This window comes from Sceloporus occidentalis, unplaced genomic scaffold, assembly GCF_023333645.1.
Source record: "Sceloporus occidentalis isolate IW3139 unplaced genomic scaffold, rSceOcc1.0.p SCAF_10, whole genome shotgun sequence".
Taxonomy (NCBI): domain Eukaryota; kingdom Metazoa; phylum Chordata; class Lepidosauria; order Squamata; family Phrynosomatidae; genus Sceloporus; species Sceloporus occidentalis.
The window spans coordinates 33,163,329-33,182,217 of NW_028316990.1; the positions used below are offsets into that span (position 1 = coordinate 33,163,329).

At 41.8% G+C, this 18,889-nt stretch overlaps 1 protein-coding gene across 4 annotated transcripts in view; it reads left to right on the top strand.

Annotated features, from left to right (window-relative positions):
- LOC149306417 (transformation/transcription domain-associated protein) overlaps positions 1-18,889 on the top strand; it is a 129,208-nt gene that overhangs the window by 98,861 nt on the left and 11,458 nt on the right. For all 4 annotated transcript variants that reach the window (XM_089476959.1, XM_089476956.1, XM_089476957.1 and 1 more), the window contains 3 exons: positions 369-630; positions 13,979-14,204; positions 16,496-16,713. In XM_089476959.1, the coding sequence (XP_089333085.1) occupies positions 369-630; positions 13,979-14,204; positions 16,496-16,713 (706 nt within the window). The remainder of the gene's footprint in view (positions 1-368; positions 631-13,978; positions 14,205-16,495; positions 16,714-18,889) is intronic.

Genomic DNA, 18,889 nt, shown 5'->3' on the forward strand with positions numbered 1-18,889 from the left:
TGTTCCCCATTCCTGATTGGTCAGACAGCAAGACTGTTACCATGGTTTATAAAATCCTGATTAATGGTTCTGTCACCAAATGGTACAATATACATGTCAGACATAAGTGTGTTGACTAAAATAAGTCCTTTCCTGTTTCTTGGCATGCTGAGAGCAGTGTGGCAAGCTTGCTTGTTTATGGAGGGAGTCTGTGGCCAGTTTGGCTAGAAAATGAAGAAGTCCAATGTCTGGCTTCCAAAGTTCTATGAGTTGTTTTGGTATAGTTGCATCTCAGATCCAGTTTATTATAATACAGTGTGCTTGCTTATTTTGTTCTTTCATTTCCAAAGGTGACATTTGTCTTATGTATGTGTTTTTTATCCCATAAGGTCCTCCGACAGCTACAGCAGGGGCTGGCCAAGTGCTATTCTGTTGCCTTTGAGAAGAGTGGTGCAGTTTCAGATGCCAAAATCACACCACACACATTGAATTTTGTCAAGAAACTGGTCAGCACCTTTGGCGTCGGTCTAGAAAATGTCTCCAATGTCTCCACCATGTTTTCCAGTGCTGCTTCGGAGTCACTAGCCAGAAGAGCTCAGGCTACGGCTCAAGATCCTGTGTTTCAGAAACTGAAAGGGCAGTTCACAACAGGTGAGTCAGATTGAAAACAGAATTTGAAGTTCATTTTTCACCCTATTCTTCACAATGCAGAGACAGGGCACGTCCTCCTTTGGCCTCAAGGGAACAGACTAATTTGCAGAAAGGACAATGCATATTCGAAACATTTTTCTAGCCCTAATTCACATGAGAAAAAAGAATGCTGTGGCCTGTTACAGGCTGCCAAAATAAAGCTGCTTCGGGTCTCTTTGGAGGTATGCTATTTAAATGATGCATGCATCCGAAGAATCCGGAAGCTGCACCAAAAGCTGCACTCCGGTGCTTAGGACTGGAGTGTGGTTTTGGCGCGACCTCTGGACTCTTAGGACCCATGCATCATTTAAACAGCATACCTCCAAAGAGACCCCAAGCAGCTTTATTTTGGCATTCTGTAACAGGCCTGTTGCTCTTTTAAGGAAAGATATGGCTTTTCTTTTAAACTACTGGACGAGGCTTTAGTGGGATTTAAATGTTATAGAAGACCATGATTCTCTTCTATGAGGATGAGCCTCAGTAAACCAAGCTTCCCTGGCCACTTTTCTGTTCTTTGATAACCATGGAAATGATACTGAAAGCACCTGTTTCCCATTTATAGTAACCAGTATCTTATGATATTCATACTGGAAGAAACTGGCTTGTCCAAAATATGTTTGGGAAAGATGTGGCCCTCCAGATGGTGTTAGATTTCAATTCCCAGCATTTTGGCCAATTGTGAGGGTTGATGGGAGTTGTAATTCCAGAACCTGGAAGGCTGCAGGTTTCCTAGCCTGTTTTTAAAAAACCAAACTTAAATATAACAAGCCAAAATCAAACTGTAATCTTGGATCTTGGTTTGTTCTCACTAACTGTATCCTAAACAAGAATGGACACATCTGTGTTGTTGTTGTGTGACTTCAAGTCATTTCCAACATGTGATGACCTTAAGGCTAACCTATCATGGGGTTTTTTTGTGTGTGTGTGGGGGGGGTATGTGTAAGAATTGTTCAGAAGAGGTATGCCATTGCCTTCCTCTCTGAGAGCAGATGACTTGCCAAAGGTTTCCCAGTGTGTTTCACAGCTGAAGGGGGAACTGAACCCTGGTCTTCAGAGTTACATTCCAACACTCAAATCGCTATGCCACGCTGCCTCTCAGAGTGGACAAGATCCATGGACAAATCTGTCCAGCAAGACCTGTGGTGGATCATACCACTCCCCAAAACCAGGACCAGAATCCACTTCCAGTTTCCTTAAAACTGGAGCACAGGTTGGGCTGCACATTCTTTTAAGGGACCAAACAAACTTCTTCGAGCTTTGCAAGAATGTAGTTCTCTCTAAAATTGAGATGATCATTTGAGGGACAAGGGCGATCTCCTGCGCATGAAATATATGCCTTCTACCCTTGGCTTAAACTACATTTAGTTCAGACATCACAGGAAATCAGTGAACACATTTAAGAGTAGCTGTACTTGGCCATGAAGCAAACCTAGTGGTATGTTTAAAGGTGGAAGTATCCATAGTCAGCCCAAAACAGGAGGAAGGAGAGAGCAAATAAGTTCACAGCTGCTTATCATCATAGGGCCCATTCACACTATGCAATTATAATGCTATCATTCCACTTTTAGCTGCAGCGGTTCCAGCTGATAGACTCCTGGCATTTGCAGTTTAAGGCAGGGCATGTAAAATTCTAGGATGGCAGTTAAAGTGGAATTAAAGCACTATGATTGTGTAGTGTGGATGAGCCCATTGTCAGATAACCATGGTTTTTCATTGCGTCTAAACCAGCTCTACTCCTTGTTGTCTCTACTTTGGGATGACATTAAAAAATACTGTATTCTAGGGGAGGAGGGAGTAGCCAACAGCATAGCGAGTGAATGAAAGTTTGAGCTGGCAGCTAATTTACTCTATCTCTGAAATGTCATGAAATTATTTTAGGAATAATTTTTGCGTGGGGGATTTAATTTGACAAAAGACTTAATGCATTAAGTGCTTAGGGAAAGAATTATAAAAATCCATTTGTGGATAAGAAAATAATCTCCAGGTAGTTCTGGTTTATTTTTAAAATCCACAAGAAGAATATCCTTGAATTGTGAGAATTGTGAGAACTCAACAATTATTTGGATGTTTCCCACACCAAACTAGCAGCATCAGCACAAGGAACATAATTTAAGCTTTTTTATATATTATATATGTTGTATTATGGACCATAAAACTTATAAATAAATTATTTGAGAAAAAGAATAAGCTTTGGAGCATATGATATTCATGAAATGACCTGGGCTTTCCCACCGTTGAGCTGAATAGCTTAAATCAGTAGCTACAATTGGCCTTTTAGCAGGACATCTTTTAAAAAGGAAGACATGACGGAAGCTGAGTCTAAAATCTGAGTCTAGATATGCCCTCTTCCTACTTACCATAATGGTGAAATTCTTTGTCCACTTACATTGAGCTCCAGTGAATTTGATGGAATGGACTTCTAGTCTAATTAAATGATTTGTTTACTGTCTTAAATTTTAAGATGATTTCCATTTTTTAAATTGATGTTATTTATATGCTGCCCTGAGAACCTATGATATAGGGAAGACTGTAAATATTTTATAAATAGACTTTGGATTGTAAAATGAATCTGAATCCCAAAAGAGATGAGCTGTATTCCACTGCCCAGTGAAATGGGCAGCAAGTTGAGTAATTTCTTGATCTCTCCTCTTCCAAACAGATACAATCTTTCTGATAGCCATTTTTAAGTGAGTGGGTTAGTGAAGGGAGTTTTGTTCAAGTGATTGGGAAAATTGAAGTTGCACACTTGCTGAATCCGTCTTAATATCGAACACTAAATTTCTGTTTGAATAGAAAATCTTTACTTCCCAGCAAAAGGAGGTTAGAGAGAGGGCCAGCTGAGCCTCTTGTGGAAGGGAATTCCACATTGGAGAGACTGGCACATTCATATATGGAGCTAGATCCTCCAAATAACCTGAACCTGAGCCATATCGGGCTTTATAGGTCATACCCAGCACTTTGAATTGTGCCTAGAATTCACTGGTTGCTAGTGAAGCTCTTTCAACAGAGGTGGTCGAAGGGTCCTTGCTGTTTCACCTCTCCCTCTGACATATCCATGTTGGAGGCTGCTCCCAGGGACAGTTCCAGTAAGGGCAGATCCAAATGGCATTCTGATGAAAACATCAAAAGTAACATTTACCCTCTCTTGGAAGAGGGAAGACAGAGATAGGCACCAGGTTGGTGTATCCGGTGATGAGGTTCTACCATGGAAAAGGTGGCAGCATGTGAATGAGGGGTTGTAGTGATCTAACTTGGGCAAATTTTGGTTTGATCTCCTGTGTCCCACAGCAAATAGTTAAGATCCTTGGAAGAGTGAAATCTTCCTTTCTCAGCATCAGGAAGGACAAAAGGTGAGTGGAATAAGAGAGAAAGGAGTTGGCTCCCCTACTGTTAACTGGCCCTACTCAGTACTGGCTGTGGCTTAGTATTGCCGCCCTTGTCTATCCACAAGAGAATTGAACTCCTGGTTTAAATAGGCATGTTTGTAAGAAGAGCTTGGCCTTTAATATCCCATGATATCTTGAGCACTTAAATTCCAACAGAGTCGTTTTCATGCAATGAATTGCCTATAGCAAGAATCCAAGAACCGTGCAACTGGTATTTGTTCTGGAGCAGTCACACTCTGCATGATAAATTGGTTTTTTTTTTGGGGGGGGGGGTTGAAACTGAGGGGAGTTTCTGAAATAATTTGGGGTTGGGGGTCTTGTGGAGAGAGAATTTGTGGGAATGTCAGAGAAGTGATGTTTCCAGGATTCTTCTCAAAGTCACACATGTGCCCTACATATTAGCGAGCATGTGAAGCCCTGCATACAATAATCTCTGGAGCACAACAGTTGCATGACAGTAGGTAATGGAAGCCTTGAACCATATGATCGGATTTAGTGCATGGCAGCTGTTGAGGAAGAAAATACGTAGTGGTTGACATATTCTGCTTGTTTCTTGGTTGTCTGAAATTTCTGAAGGATCTGGCTGCAGTTAGTACAAAGAGGCATTCCCTGCTCCTTTGCCTCACCCACCCCCAGAAACACATGGATTTTTTCCCCTGGATTCACTGATACTTTGGAAACATTAAGCAACTCTGGCCTGTTACAGACTGCCAAAATAAAGCTGCTTCAGGTCTCTTTGGAGTTATGCTATTTATTCCTAAGCACTGGAGTGCAGCTTTGGTGCAGCTTCCGGATTCTTAGGATGCATGCATCATTTAAACAGGATACCTCCAAAGAGACCCGAAGCAGCTTTATTTTGGCAGTCTGTAACAGGCCTCTGTGTCTTCAAATATAAACCAAACAGAAGCACAGCAATGCTAGTTACCATTGAAATATATGTTATTTTTGCCTTTGGATCAGAATTTTCTGTTAAAGGTGTAATGCCCCGGAACACATCTATGGTCACCCCTCCTTTTTTGCAGGGGATCCATTCCGGACCGCCTCTGAAAATGGCGTTTCAGTTATATTCAAGTCCCATTGGCTTGAATATAGGCTTGGGTGTGCTTGGGTGTGTGGGGTGCGCCATGGGTGCGCACCCCATTCTTTCCCCCTCCGTTTGTCCGCATAAGCAAGGGACGCAAATCCAAAGACTGTGAGAATGGAGGGAGGACTGTACTTTGTTAACTGAGCAGCTAAAAGACCTTTTTGTCCCCTCCAACGCAACACAAAGGAAAGAGTAAAAAGAGAGTTTGGTCAATCCTATTACAGCATTAATTTGCCAAAGCAATAACTGAACATTTTGTTCCTGTTGAAGTGGTCCTGAGCGGATACAGAGAAATGCTTTGATTCCATGACAATATATGGCAGAAGAGGATTTGGGAGCACATCACTCTCCAGATGTATTTGAACTACATTTCCCCTCCACCCTAACCAGCATAGCCAGTAAATGGGGGATAATATGAATTGTTTTGTGAAAATCCAGCAATATAGAGAGGGCCACATACCTCCCAGCCTTGTTGAATTATATCCCCATTTGGAAACAAACTCTCCGTAATATGTTTTGTCTGTATATGTAGCAGTATGTGTGCGTGTGTACCATATGCAAAGCCGATGACGTTCCCGTTTTTATGAAAACCAGGCAGAACCTTTAAACAGCGGGAGGGATTTCCGTCAATTAAAACAGGATTAAAGCAGCCATTTTTAGTGAGCACAAGATGAGATGGCTTTAATCTGTTAAAGTTGGACTTTGAATTAAAGTTGAAGGGTGACGGGAGATGGCTGCAATTAAATTGGTCAATACACTTGCCTTTTGGAGTTCCAGGATGTAATTCGTTTTGCTGGAAATAAGTTTTTGATTAATTTTCCACAGTAATAGAATCTATGCTGCTGAATTAATGCCAAGCTAATTACCATACTAGTTCATGGCTGAGAATGAATCTCCAGTTTCTACAGTCTCTTAGTCTTGACTGTATTTCTGTCCTTATGTGCTTTGGATCACTACCCACTGAGTCAGAGGCATTTGAGCCCTTGCCACCCTTTGAAACTGGCTGCTGCTATAAATCTCTGGAGAGGGAATTTCCTGTATTTAAAATAATCTTATTTTTTTAACTTGGATTTACAGGTGTAATTTTCCAAGTCTTTGAATTGTCAGGGTTGTTGATGATTTGCATTATGGATGGTGATCAAGGACTTCTGAATGTTCACACAGTTTCCAGCCAATATGAAACATTCATTTGGATGCTGTTTGAAAAACCTAGGGCCTTGGACATGGTTCAGACATAATGTAGCTTCCTTTCCTTATTGCCAATGGGGCACAGCCACTGAGGCTTCCAGGTCTCACCCTGTTTCTCAGCCCATGGACCTTAACCACTCCACTTCCAGTTTTATGGAACAAAAACAAAGCACGGAGGATGGTTTGTTTTAGCAGAAAACTGCACATGTGAAAGCATGGTTCTCTGTTTCTTCTTCCTCAAAATGTTTATGAAGGGGCAAAGATTTTGGAGGCTTCAGGAACTGGCTATGCTATTCCCACCCCTGGTTTAAATTTTCTTATGTGTTACAAAAAACATTGCATGGAGCATTGCCTGGCTAATTTTTTACTCTCCTGCATCTAAAAACTTGGTTGAAAATTGAGGGTCAGAGAACTTGTTATACTTAATATATGGAGTACACAAATGGTACTACTTCTACTGCTGCTCCACTTATTGCTGGAATCACAGCACATGGGGAGGAGGTCACACACACCCATGCTCCTTTTGCCACACAGCTATAAAACTGTGGTTTTAAAAAACCCATTCCCATTGGTGCCAGTGGGAATTGCTGAATTAAGTCCTGCACCAACTCATGCATTGGGGCACCTGCAACTGGTGAGGGAAAGAATAACTTTATTCTTTCGGGCACTAATACCACCCCCAGCAAGTGCAATGAAAGGAAAATGATATCTTTTCTGAAGTGTAACAAAGATGCTTCAGGTCATGCATTAAGCATAAGATGTAGTTTCGCCCTAAAATGATTCATCCCTGCTCACTTGGTCCAGATTTGTAGGTCTGAATTATGCTTCACCCTTTTTGAATGTGCGAGGACTAAGCCCTATAGGCTGGAATGATGCTCTAGGAAAGGGATGGGGTGAATGACAGCATAGGTGGCACCAAAGGGCAGATGGTGTTTGGTAATTCGGAACCTGGTTTGCTTGTGCAGTTGCACTGTTGTTACACACCTTATTTGATGAAACACAGTCTATTACTTACTTTATATCCCACCTTTCCTCCAAAACTAGGATTCAGGATGGCTAATTCATAGAATTGACTTTTGTGAGATGAAGTGCTTCAAACTCTCCTGTTAGGCTTCTTCCAGAAAGAAAGCAATCTATTTTATAGGTTTCCTATTTCCCCATTAATCCTAATCCTAATTTCTTCATTAGCAGGGCAATCCTAATTGGTTGAAATGGCCAAAGGCTAGGTTGGTTAGAAGCTGTGCTGTTTGCAAATGGCTTCCAGATGGTTGGAAGTGACTTAGGACTACCTTGCCCTGGCATAACTTTGCCCTGCCATTATGGCTGTGTTCCTGTGATGTTTGGATCTGGCATAACTCAGCACTGCTACCTTTCAGATGGGTTGTGACTTGATCAGGGTTATCTCCCTCAAGCAGATCCAAAAGTCATCAAGATGAAACAAAGCCATTATTGCAGAAATGATTTGTTAGTGGTTTATGGATGTAGCGGGTATTTTACAGCAGGTTTTTATAGATGCAGCAGGTATTTTATAGCAGAGAAAACGTGCTTCTCCACACTGTGGTATTCAAACTCAAGCAAGCTACATAGGCTCTAGAAGCCCTGAGGTCCCCAAGTATCTGTGTGTATGCAAACTTAACACTTTGGGAAGAGGTCACAGTGTGGTTGAAAGCAGGGATAGGATAAAGGTTTAGAAAGGTTAACAACAACAAAAAATCCCTATTGTGTAGAAGCTATTTCCCTCCATCCTTCTAGAAGCACCTCTTTCAGGCTTTTACAAGATGATCATGATTTCATGTCACCTTATCCACTGAAATACTAGGCTGTGGATGAATAGTGAAATGCAGCCTCTTGCTTATGCTAAACAGAAAACTAACTCTTTTTGGTCTAGTTTTAGGCTGTACAGTAGCTCCCATTGCAGATTCTCCTGATGGTGATGTCCCTGCTTGTTAACACCTTGCTCCCACGTTTTTATGGTCCTTCTAGATAGCATTTCTCAGCCATCTTATCCACTCTGGTACCTGATTGCTCTTTCAACAGATCTCTGATCAGCTGGGAGAAGGACATTGGAAGAGGCTTGTGCCTTATCCTCTCTACTGCCAGCGTATCCTTGAATTAGGACTGCACTATTTGAACATAACCAAGGCACTTACTATTGAAGATGCTCCTTGGCAGAACTTCTTCACACCTTGCATACTCAGCAAGTTAAGAGCTGCAACCCTTCACTTTTCCACACTGGTGCTCCATCTTTGCCTTGGGTTTGTCCTCCCTACTGGCTGGTGTTTTCCTCCCCTGAATTTATCAATGCACAGGTTCCCTTAATCCTAATTTACCAAGGATGAGCAACTCCCAAAAAGAACAAGCAAGCCAATCAGCAGAGCATTCCTATTTGAAATAACTAGGTTAGAAAAACTAGTTTGTGACATTTCACCAAGGGAAATCTCAATATCATTTACAAGTTTTGGATTGATAGTTGATATCAACCTTTCCTCAGTAAGGTACCCCATTCAGCTATGTTGGACTACAGCCGCTATTATCCCTAGCCAGAATGGACTGTGTTTAGCAGTGATGATGGAGAGATGGTTTAATACAGTGCTACTCTAAGTGATGGCCCATGGATTGGTGCCATTCACCAAGCCATCAGTTGCCAGTCCCTGGAGTTTCCAACATAGAAAGAAACAATGGTAGCCAATGGGCAGAAATGTTATGCCATCCCTGGCATACTAGAAGGAAGTATTTGCCAGTCCCTCACATCAGCCCCAAAAGCACTGGTCTGACATATCTGGTCTCCTTTGGTGATTGACTTATGCATTTATGAAACTTATCTCACTTCATTCATACTTTAATAGGTGTTTCTTCTTCTGACCAAAAAGGGAAATTTAATCCGCCTGTCTGTTCTTGGCCTCCTCCCACCCACCCCACAACGTTCACCGTTAAATCCATTTTAAAGAACCACTTTTCTAAAAGGAACTCTAATGATCTTAAACCAGTGCAGGAAATAAGAGTTGGGTTTTTAATCAGGGCTGATATCAAAAAGATTTCCGCCCTGCCCTAATGAAGCTGTCTGCAAAATGGGGAAGCCATCCTGTGCCATTCAGATGGCTGGTAATTCTTTGCCCCTTTCTAGAGCCTGGATTTCCTTAAGCAGGCTCTGCATGGGAGCCCTGTAACATGAACAAAGACAGCTAATTAATCGAGTGCTCTCCGTCATTTCCATCTGCTACTGAGAAGCCAAAAGCAAGGAGAAGATGGTCTGAAAATAGGAATTTTCTGCAAACTGGAGTGGTTCGTGTGGTGCAATGAATGACTTTACATCTGTGGTTTTGGGTTTTTTGTTTTGTTTTATTTTTTGGTCTTAAACGAACACTCCTCAATATTTTTGCTGAAGTTATTTGCATATCATTAGCAAGAATATTGTTCCTGCCGTTCGGTGACATTTTTTCCTGCACTTTGGGGAGCCCAAGGCAGCAAACAGTGCCGTGTTTCATGTTTCTCTTCCCTTTCGCTGGGTGATTTACTCAGATTGTTCACTAGAGGGTAGACTCGGAATTATAATCCCTTCTTTTTAAGGAAATAAGTAAAATCACGCTGCTCCTAGTGTCATAGTCAGTGCAAGAGGTATTCTGATGGCTACTTAAAAATCAGAAATAGCCTGCCCCAGAAGGATGGCCCTGATATTTAGTCTTATTCTTAATGTCCTTTGTGGTCTGGAAAAGTTGTCTTTTCAAGAAATAACTAAATAGGTTTCATACATTTAAACTTAAATATATTGCAAAATTAGTATGAATTGTCATACTGGTATCTAGTACAATAGCAAAACTTTGGCCTGTTACAGACTGCCAAAATAAAACTGCTTCGGGTCTCTTTGGAGGTATGCTGTTTAAATGATGCATGCATCCTAAGAGTCTGGAAGCTGCACCAAAGCTGCACTCCAGTGCTTAGGAATGGAGAGTGGCTTTGGCGCGACCTCCGGACTCTTAGGACCCATGCATCATTTAAATAGCATACCTCCAAAGAGACCCGAAGCAACTTTATTTGGGCAGTCTGTAACAGGCCATATTTTGAGCATTGACATGCTCAAATACTGCTCTGATTGATCACCAGTAATTTCCGAGGACCGAGTCAGAGAACTGGTGCCCCAGATTACGTATCACCTTCTCCTTATCACCAGAGTCTCTACTGATTCTCCTCCTCCCTTATGGGTCATGGTAAACACTTACTCTCAGATTTATGGGGAATGAAGAAATTGCTTTACCCTGAATTTGGGAAAGCATTTGAAAAACAGTGGACACTGCCATTCTGGATCGAGTGGGGTGGAGCAGTTTTTCATTGAAATGGCTGGGATTTTTTCCCCCCGTTGAGCGTGCTCGAACATTAAATACGAGGTCTTAAAAATGTGGAAGACTGTCATGCTGTTTGAAACTGTTTCCTTTGGATACTGCTTGTAAATTATATTTTTATGTGCCTCTCTTTGACATATGAAAACTGATGCAGTAGTGGAGAAAGGGATAGGTTCTTAACAGTGAAAACAAGTGGAGCCTGCAACAAAATCTTGCAGGGTGGAGTGGTCCTTGTTCAAAATTTCAGCCGTTCCATTCCATTTTCCATACATCCCCTGTTGTCATTCCCCTTCCCAGTAGTTCCTTGGGCATTGAAAACACAGAGACATAAGTAGGTTTCTCTAGGGAGTGTTTCCTACGGTAGGAAAATACAGACAACCGCAAAGTACTGGTGCAGGGCTGCTATTTTCCTATAGGAATGAGTTCACACATTTTCACTCAGTTTGCCCTGGGTTCCAACCAGATGTCATAAACCGCAAAGGACGACAAAGCACTACAAAATGTACGGCATTCAAGAAAACTGTAGGCCATTTACCAACTAAAAGTGAAGAACGCTAATATAAATATAAATCCATGCTTCTTAATCATGCTTGAAATGGAGGACATTTTGGAATTTCTCCTGGACAGAAGGTTGAAATGTGGGACATGTCCTGGAAAAGGAGGACATCTAGTCACCCTGGTTCCAAGCTTGGCTTGTTTTCACTTGAAAATGGCCAGTAGTGCCCCCACACCTCTAGACTTTTACAATGCAATAGAATTGCTATAATGTCCCACTGGGAGCAAGCATGATGTAGTGGTTTGAGTGTTGGACTACAACTCTGGAGATCTGGTTCCACTTGATGGAAAAAAAACCACTGGGTGACTTTGGGCAAGTCACACCCTCTCAGCCTCAGAAGATGGTAATGGGAAACCCCCCCTGAAGAAACGTGCCAAGAAAACCCTATGATAGGTTTGCCGTAAAGTTGCCATAAGTAAAAAGTGAGTTGGAGGCACACAACAACAGTGTCCCACTGTATCCTTGGGGTGTGCTATTGTATGTTTTCAGACAAGGGAAAAAAAGCTTGGATTTAAGGAAGGGAATAGGGAATAGAAGCATGAGGACTCTTGGTTGGGAGCCACAAAAAGCCTGGCAGCTATGTGCCACCCATGAACTGCATTTTCTCTGCCCTTGCCCTAAAGATTTCCTGTACTTTTGTAGACTTTGGGGCTCGAAAAAATGACTTGCACCGAGTCAGAATAATGGTTCATTAAGCATAGTATTGTAGACTCTGTCCTCCAGAGTTTCTGTAAGGATTCTTTATCTAACCCAATACAGAAATCTCTTTTATTCCTTAATGGTCTCAGTCAAATCCTAACCATTCCTGACCTTGTTTAGCTTCTGATATCAGAGGAGTATTCAGAGTGATTGCCTGTACCCAATTCATACCTTCTTATTGTATATGAGATGTATAAGAACTTGCACTTGAATACTGAGATTCCTATTAGAATTTAGAAGGAGGCACTGCAATAGAATGCTGCAGCATATCCTTGGTGCGCAAGTCCCCTCCTTGCCGAGCATCAAACTGAAACGATGGAGAAACAAGACCAAGGATCCAGGACAGGGTTTCCTTCTCTAACTTGGCTCTGTCTTCATTTGCAAGCATTTATGTATAATCATTGTTTATGTGTTTTGTGTGCTTTCAAGTCATTTCCGACTTATGGTGACCTTAAGGCCATATCTTGGGGTTTTCTTGGCAAAATGTGTTCAGAGGAGGTTTGCCATTGCCTTCCTTGAGGCTGAGAGCATGTGATTTGCCCAAGGCTACCAAGTGGGTTTCATGGCGGAGCTGGGAATCAAACCCTGGTCTCCAAAGTCACAGCCCAACACTCGGACCACTATGCCACACATTATTAGTCTGGAATATTTTGATGCATGCAAGTCTCAGCATGACATTTCTGAATGCAACTGAGTGTTTGATTTGCCCTGGAAAGTGGTATGAGAAGGCAGTTCTAAACAGATTGATCTTTGGGTGAAGGCTGTGGGAATTTTGGCTGAGAATCCAAACCGATTCCAGACCCACATTTGATCAGAAGTATTAGGAGATCTCTGGCCCATGTGTGGCAGCTACCCCACAGTTACACTGGTACAGAACAAAATGCTTCCTTATGGCCTTTAGTTTAAAAAATCAACTGAAGACATAGCCCGAGAAGAAATAACTCTCGCCTAATATGAAAACAAATGGCGAAGCAAGCTTATTTAATGTGTAATCTCTGGCATTTTGGCTCATTTTAAATTGGAACAGATCATCTTGAATGGTTTTTGCCAGTGGCTCATCTATTTTATACATGAATCTGCTGGGCAGTATCTGTGTTCGGCTAAAGTGTAACTGCTGTAATAATTTGAAATGTATGTAATAATCATTTTTTCCCCTTCTTGCCCATCATTTTACAATTGTGCGACCTCCCTTAAAAAAAATAAAATCCATAAAAATCCCAGGAGGAAGGAGGGAAAATGCAATTCTGGACTTGTAATTGTTAACAAGTAATAGCTCCACTATATTCTGTGCTTAGCAGGCGTCATCTGGAGGACCATGTTCAGTTCTGGGTGTCCCTTTTTAAGGATATAGACAAACTGTTGTGGGTTCAAAGAAGGGCAGCAAGGATGTTAAGAGAAAACAAAACATATGAAACATTGAGGGAGTTGGGCATGAAGAGAGGATTGAGAGGTAACAAGAACTGCATTCTTTATATATCTAAAGGGCTGTCACAGAGAGGAGGGTTCTCTGCTGTTCTCTAGGGTAGGACCGGGTTTAATGGTTTTAAATTACAGGAGGGTAGATTTTGATTGTGATCCAGTGGGGTATAGTGGTTTGAGTGTCGGAGACTAGGGTTCGAATCTCTGCTTGGTCATGGAAACCCACTGGGTGACCTTGGGCAAGTCACACTCTCTCAGCCTCAGAGAATGGCAATGACTTGCTGAGAAAAAGCTCATGATAGGTTTGCCTTAGGGTCAGCATAAGTTGGAAATCACTTGAAGGCAAAATGACAAGATTTTGATTGAACATTAGAAGAAGCGTCTTGATAGTAAGAGCTGTTTGGCAGTGGAACCAATTGGAGAGGTGCTGGGGTCTCTTTCTCTGGATGGCTTTTAAAAAAGGCTGCACAGGGATATTGTAGTTGGAGTTCCTACACTGAGCAAGGGGTTGCATTCAATGACCCTTCCAATTTTGTGATTCTGTTAACAGTTTTCTTATGTTTCTGTACCACAACTGCCGTCGTATATTTCTGGTTTCTGACAAGCAAGATGTTCTGTTATTCATTCCTTTATTCACTAGACTTTGACTTCAGCGTGCCAGGCTCCATGAAACTTCACAATCTTATTTCAAAGCTGAAGAAATGGATCAAAATCCTTGAGGCGAAAACCAAACAGCTTCCCAAGTTCTTTCTCATCGAGGAAAAATGTCGCTTTCTGAGCAACTTCTCTGCCCAGACGGCTGAAGTGGAAATTCCTGGAGAGTTCCTCATGCCGAAGCCGACACACTATTATATCAAGATTGCACGGTAAAGTGGAGTTGGTAAAATGGAAACTGTTACTGGGAAATGGTCTGGTGTGAGTTCTAGACTGCTGTCACACTGCAGAATTAAAGCAATCTGACACTGGCTTTAACCATCATGGTTCCATCCTAGGATTTATAGCTTGTTGTGCCATCAGAGTTCTTAGACATAGAAGGCTAAGTAGCTCACAGATCCAGAATTCCACACCATTGATCCATGGCAGTGAAAGTGGTCTCAAACTGCATTAATTCTAGTTATAGCTGCCCAAACACTGTGACCTGAATCTGTTCTATCTGAACAAGAGTAGTCCCATTGAATCTGTTGGATTTATATAGATGTTGTCTCCGTCTTGCATCTGATCCAGTGGGTTTGCTCTAGTTGGAGACTATCAGTAAAGTTCAATGGTTTTTCTGTTTCCCATGCAATCGATAGGGGCTGAAGGTCTTTAATCTGTACTGTAAAGTTCCTCTCTATTTAAAGTTTGTTTTGATGTGAGAGGAATTTACTTCTTTGTATATTGTGTTGTTAAAGGAAGCAGTGAGTAATTTTCTTGCCGCTGCAAGGAACTCTTGAGAAACTGGTTTTTGAAGACTATTCACAGTTCAGGAATTAGTCTGTACAAAATTCACAAGTGGTAATTTTGCACTGAAAACAGCATTTTCTGCATAGGGAACAGCATTTTCTGTGCATAAAATAATATTTCGCTGTATAAATATTATTTTCTGAGCAGAAAATACTTTTATGGTGCAGAAAATACTGTGTTTCAAAAAAGGAAAGAAACCCCTCTGTGAATTTTGTGCAAACTTAAGTCCCAAACTCTGAAGATTCTCACTAGTCCAGGATTCTTCTCATTGGCTTTCCTGGCATTTGGGAGTCATATTTTTCAGCCATTTGCCAAATAATTTTGAATATTCATCCCATCACTAGTCTTTAGGACTGGAGCGTGGCTTTGGCATGGCTTCCGGTCTCTTAGGATGCATGCAACATTTAAACAGCATACCTCCAAATTGACCTGAAGCAGCTTTATTTTGGCCTGTCTGTATGGGTCCCAACATAATCAAAAGTCTGGAAAGCAGTCTTTTTGATGATTGAGGGAGCTGGATATGTTTAACTTAGATGAAAGAAGATTGAGAGATGACATAATAGCTGTCTTTAAAAACGTGCAGGGAAGTTAATATATGTAAAAGTTTTTTCCTGCTCCAGAGACTAAAGCACAAACCAATGGATTCAAATTACAAGAAAAGAGAATTCACCGTAACATTAGGGAGAACCTCTTTATAGTAAAAAAAAACCTCAACAGTGGAATAGTGCCTTGAAGGACAGAGGACTCTCTATCTTTAAAAGTCTTTAAACAGAGGTTGGATGGACATCTTTCAGGAGCTGTGTATTCCTGCCTCTGGAGGACGGAAAAAGGAGCCGCAAAATGCAGCTCCTTTTTGCGCCTTCTAAAGGGTAGCACAGCCGTGGCAGCACAGCTTTCTGATGCCCTTTTGGTGCTGCATCATCTAGATGCAGCGCCAGAGTCGCACCATGTAGAATGGCGCGTGGCATCATGGTGCGAGGGGCAGAGTCACAGCATCCAGTGTGCGGACGCTCCGCCGTGACTTGGCCCACAGGCTGGCACTTTGTGCTGGTCTGTACCGGGCCTAAGTCAGAATCTGGATCTCCCAAGTCCCAGTAACCATTGTTCCATGCTGACTCTCAGTTTGGAAGCTTCCAAGTTGTACAGAACTGGAGTAAAAAGCCTTTAAAGTATGTTTGTGCATTTGATTTTCTTTCACCGTCTTTTTAGATAGATTAAATTGTGAGAGAGATTTCAAGGAAGAGGAAAGGGGGGGGGGGGTTCAGTTTTTAAATCCAAAGCCATCTCACGACATGCTTAGGATTACACTCCCACCGGGGTTTCTCTGTCAGCAGTACGAAAATCAGCACCTCATCTACACTAAACAACCTATGTTCATAAAAGAGGAACTTTTGTCATTCAATTTGGAGAAGACAAAAGGCGCAAATGCATCTGTGGAAGGCTTTTCATGCAAAATATCAATCCTGGCTGAGCCGCATAATAGAAAATGTAGATGCTTAAAAGGTTGCATCATTATAAAAATTTATAATGGAAATGTTGGTTTTACAGAAGCTCAGTTGCTAATATGCTTCCTTTTGTTAGCTTTAAATATGGCATTTCAATTTCTTTCCCCCTTTTTAAATCTAGCTTTCATCTTGGAGGAGAGAAATGAAGCTTTAGATTCTGAAAGCTCAGGTGCTTTTATCTCTCTCTCTCTCCTTCTTTTTCTTGATAGATTTATGCCCAGAGTGGAGATAGTACAAAAGCATAACACTGCAGCTAGAAGACTCTATATCCGAGGCCATAATGGAAAGATTTACCCATATCTCGTTATGAACGATGCCTGCCTGACCGAGTCACGTAGAGAAGAGCGAGTATTACAGCTCCTTCGCCTCTTGAACCCCTGTTTAGAGAAGAGGAAAGAAACCACAAAGAGGCATCTCTTCTTCACAGGTGGGTACAGCAACAACATCCTAGAACCACAGATTTGTGCAGGACATTCTCAAGAACGGTCGCCCCTTCAGGTGACTTTTAACAACGTTCTGGGTTTCTTATGAGCAGCTTTAAGACATCTCAGGGAAGTCTGGTTTTTCAGTGGGCCCCTAACATGCAGACTCTTGGCAGCCCAGTGAGAAGGATGTTACGGATCCCATTTGCAAACTTTGGTGTAAATGAGACAACATTCTTAGATTTATCTCTCAAGCTCCTTTGCATCCAGAGAGGTGAAAGGCGGCCTGTTTGCTCATCTGCAATGCAGGTTGGAGAAAGTAAGAAAGTGCAGAAGCCTCTCCTGCTGTTTCTTTTTTCTTGTATGCCCCAATGAGAGATCTTACTTTTCCTCAGAGCCCTCTGATGGATGGGAGGTTTTAGCAAGGATAAATACAGCCTGGTTTATTCCATATATAATGGTTAATCTTTAAGGTGACAGAAGGCTTGTTATTGTTATAACAGGCTGGTTGGTAAGGCAAACCAATTATCCGTACACTGGAGATGGATACATCAATATATTTCTGGTCCAGGTTAGTTTTGCTGTTCATTAATTAAAAACAAAAAGATGAGGCCAGTAGGTCGCTTTCCTTCCACCGCTCGGTGCACAGCAAACCTTTAGATATGTCTGTGAGTCTGTCTTTCATGCGCACACGCACACAACACACAAATCAAAATTGTATCGACAGCTGTTCCTTTGAATGGGTCCTATTTGAGCTTCATTTCTGCTTTCCCGTTCTTTCTGCACCACTGTTTTTCTTCCCTGCTTTTGGGTTGCAAGACTAATCCCTACTTCTAGCAGACCTTGAAAAGCTAATGTGAAGTCGAAAAGCTACTTTAAAAGTAAAGAGATACAATTATAGTTCCAAGGTCTCCCAAAGCTGTTAGTTCCTTCTAGAACTGTGTTTAGTTTTTACAAAATCTTTTCTTTCTTGTTTCCTGATACTTACAGGTAACTGAGAACGTTGATTTCTGGCCCCATACAGACAGGCCAAAATAAAGCTGCTTCGGGTCATTTTGGAGGTATGCTGTTTAAATGATGCATGCATTCTAAGAGGCCGGATACCGTGCCAAACCCACGATCCAGTCCTAAGGGCTGGAGCGCAGCTTTGGTGCAGCTTCCGGACTCTTAGAACCCAGGAATCATTTAAACAGCGTACCTCCAAAGTGACCCGAAGGCCCGTCTGTATGGGGCCTTCTGGTTCTTAAAAACGTCTGCATCTAAATGCTATGAGTTTCTGCTCTGTGGCACAAAAAGCAGTCTCCCTCTGTGTATCCAAGTGCACCCAACACAGCATGAGACAACAGCATAAACCAGTACTTAAACCATGAGATGTGCCTCCTCCACCGCTTAATGAGGCAACACCCCATAACTAGAAAAGTAACTTATACAAAATTACAGTTGCTTCACAAAAGCCATCTTTCTGTTACATTACAGGTTGTAGCTAGCCATCCTCATTACTGGAAAATGAAAATATTTTCATGAAATAATCTAAAAATAATGTAATTTTAATTTTAAAAATAAATATTGGAGAAGGAATTAATTAGAATTATCTGTAATAAGTTACTTCCAAACTGATTTCCAAGCAATTCCTGCCCAAATTTGACCTCTGCGCGTGTGTGTGTGTATATATATATATTTCGTTTTTATTCTATGTGTAAAGGCCAGCCACCTATGTCCTATCTTATATTATTCTTCCACTTTGCTTATGGATTGCCTTTTCATGCCACCTGGGATGCAACTTGTATCTCAGCCAAGCAAGTGTCACAGAGTGGAAACAGGCCTCCAATGAAGATAAATTAAAGCTTCTCACGGATAGCTTTTCTGAAGGGCAATGTATAAAACTTCCAGAAAGAAATCCTGCTAAATATTGGTTCAAATGATGCATGCCCCAAAATCGGCTGGAAGCCACTTGGAGGCCTTGCCAAGCTGGAAAAGCTGGCCCAAAAAGAAGTGGATTTAATCCGCTCCTGCCAGTGGCCCTTCTAGGACCATGGCAGCTGCCCACTTTGGAAGCAGTCCTTCTGGGCCATCTACTTCGGCCCATAGTTTGTGAGTGGCATTGGGAATGTGGCATGTCAAGGTGTGTGTTCTTGAATTCTTTAAAAAGTCAAAAAGAATTGGGAATCTTCTGGTGGCTCT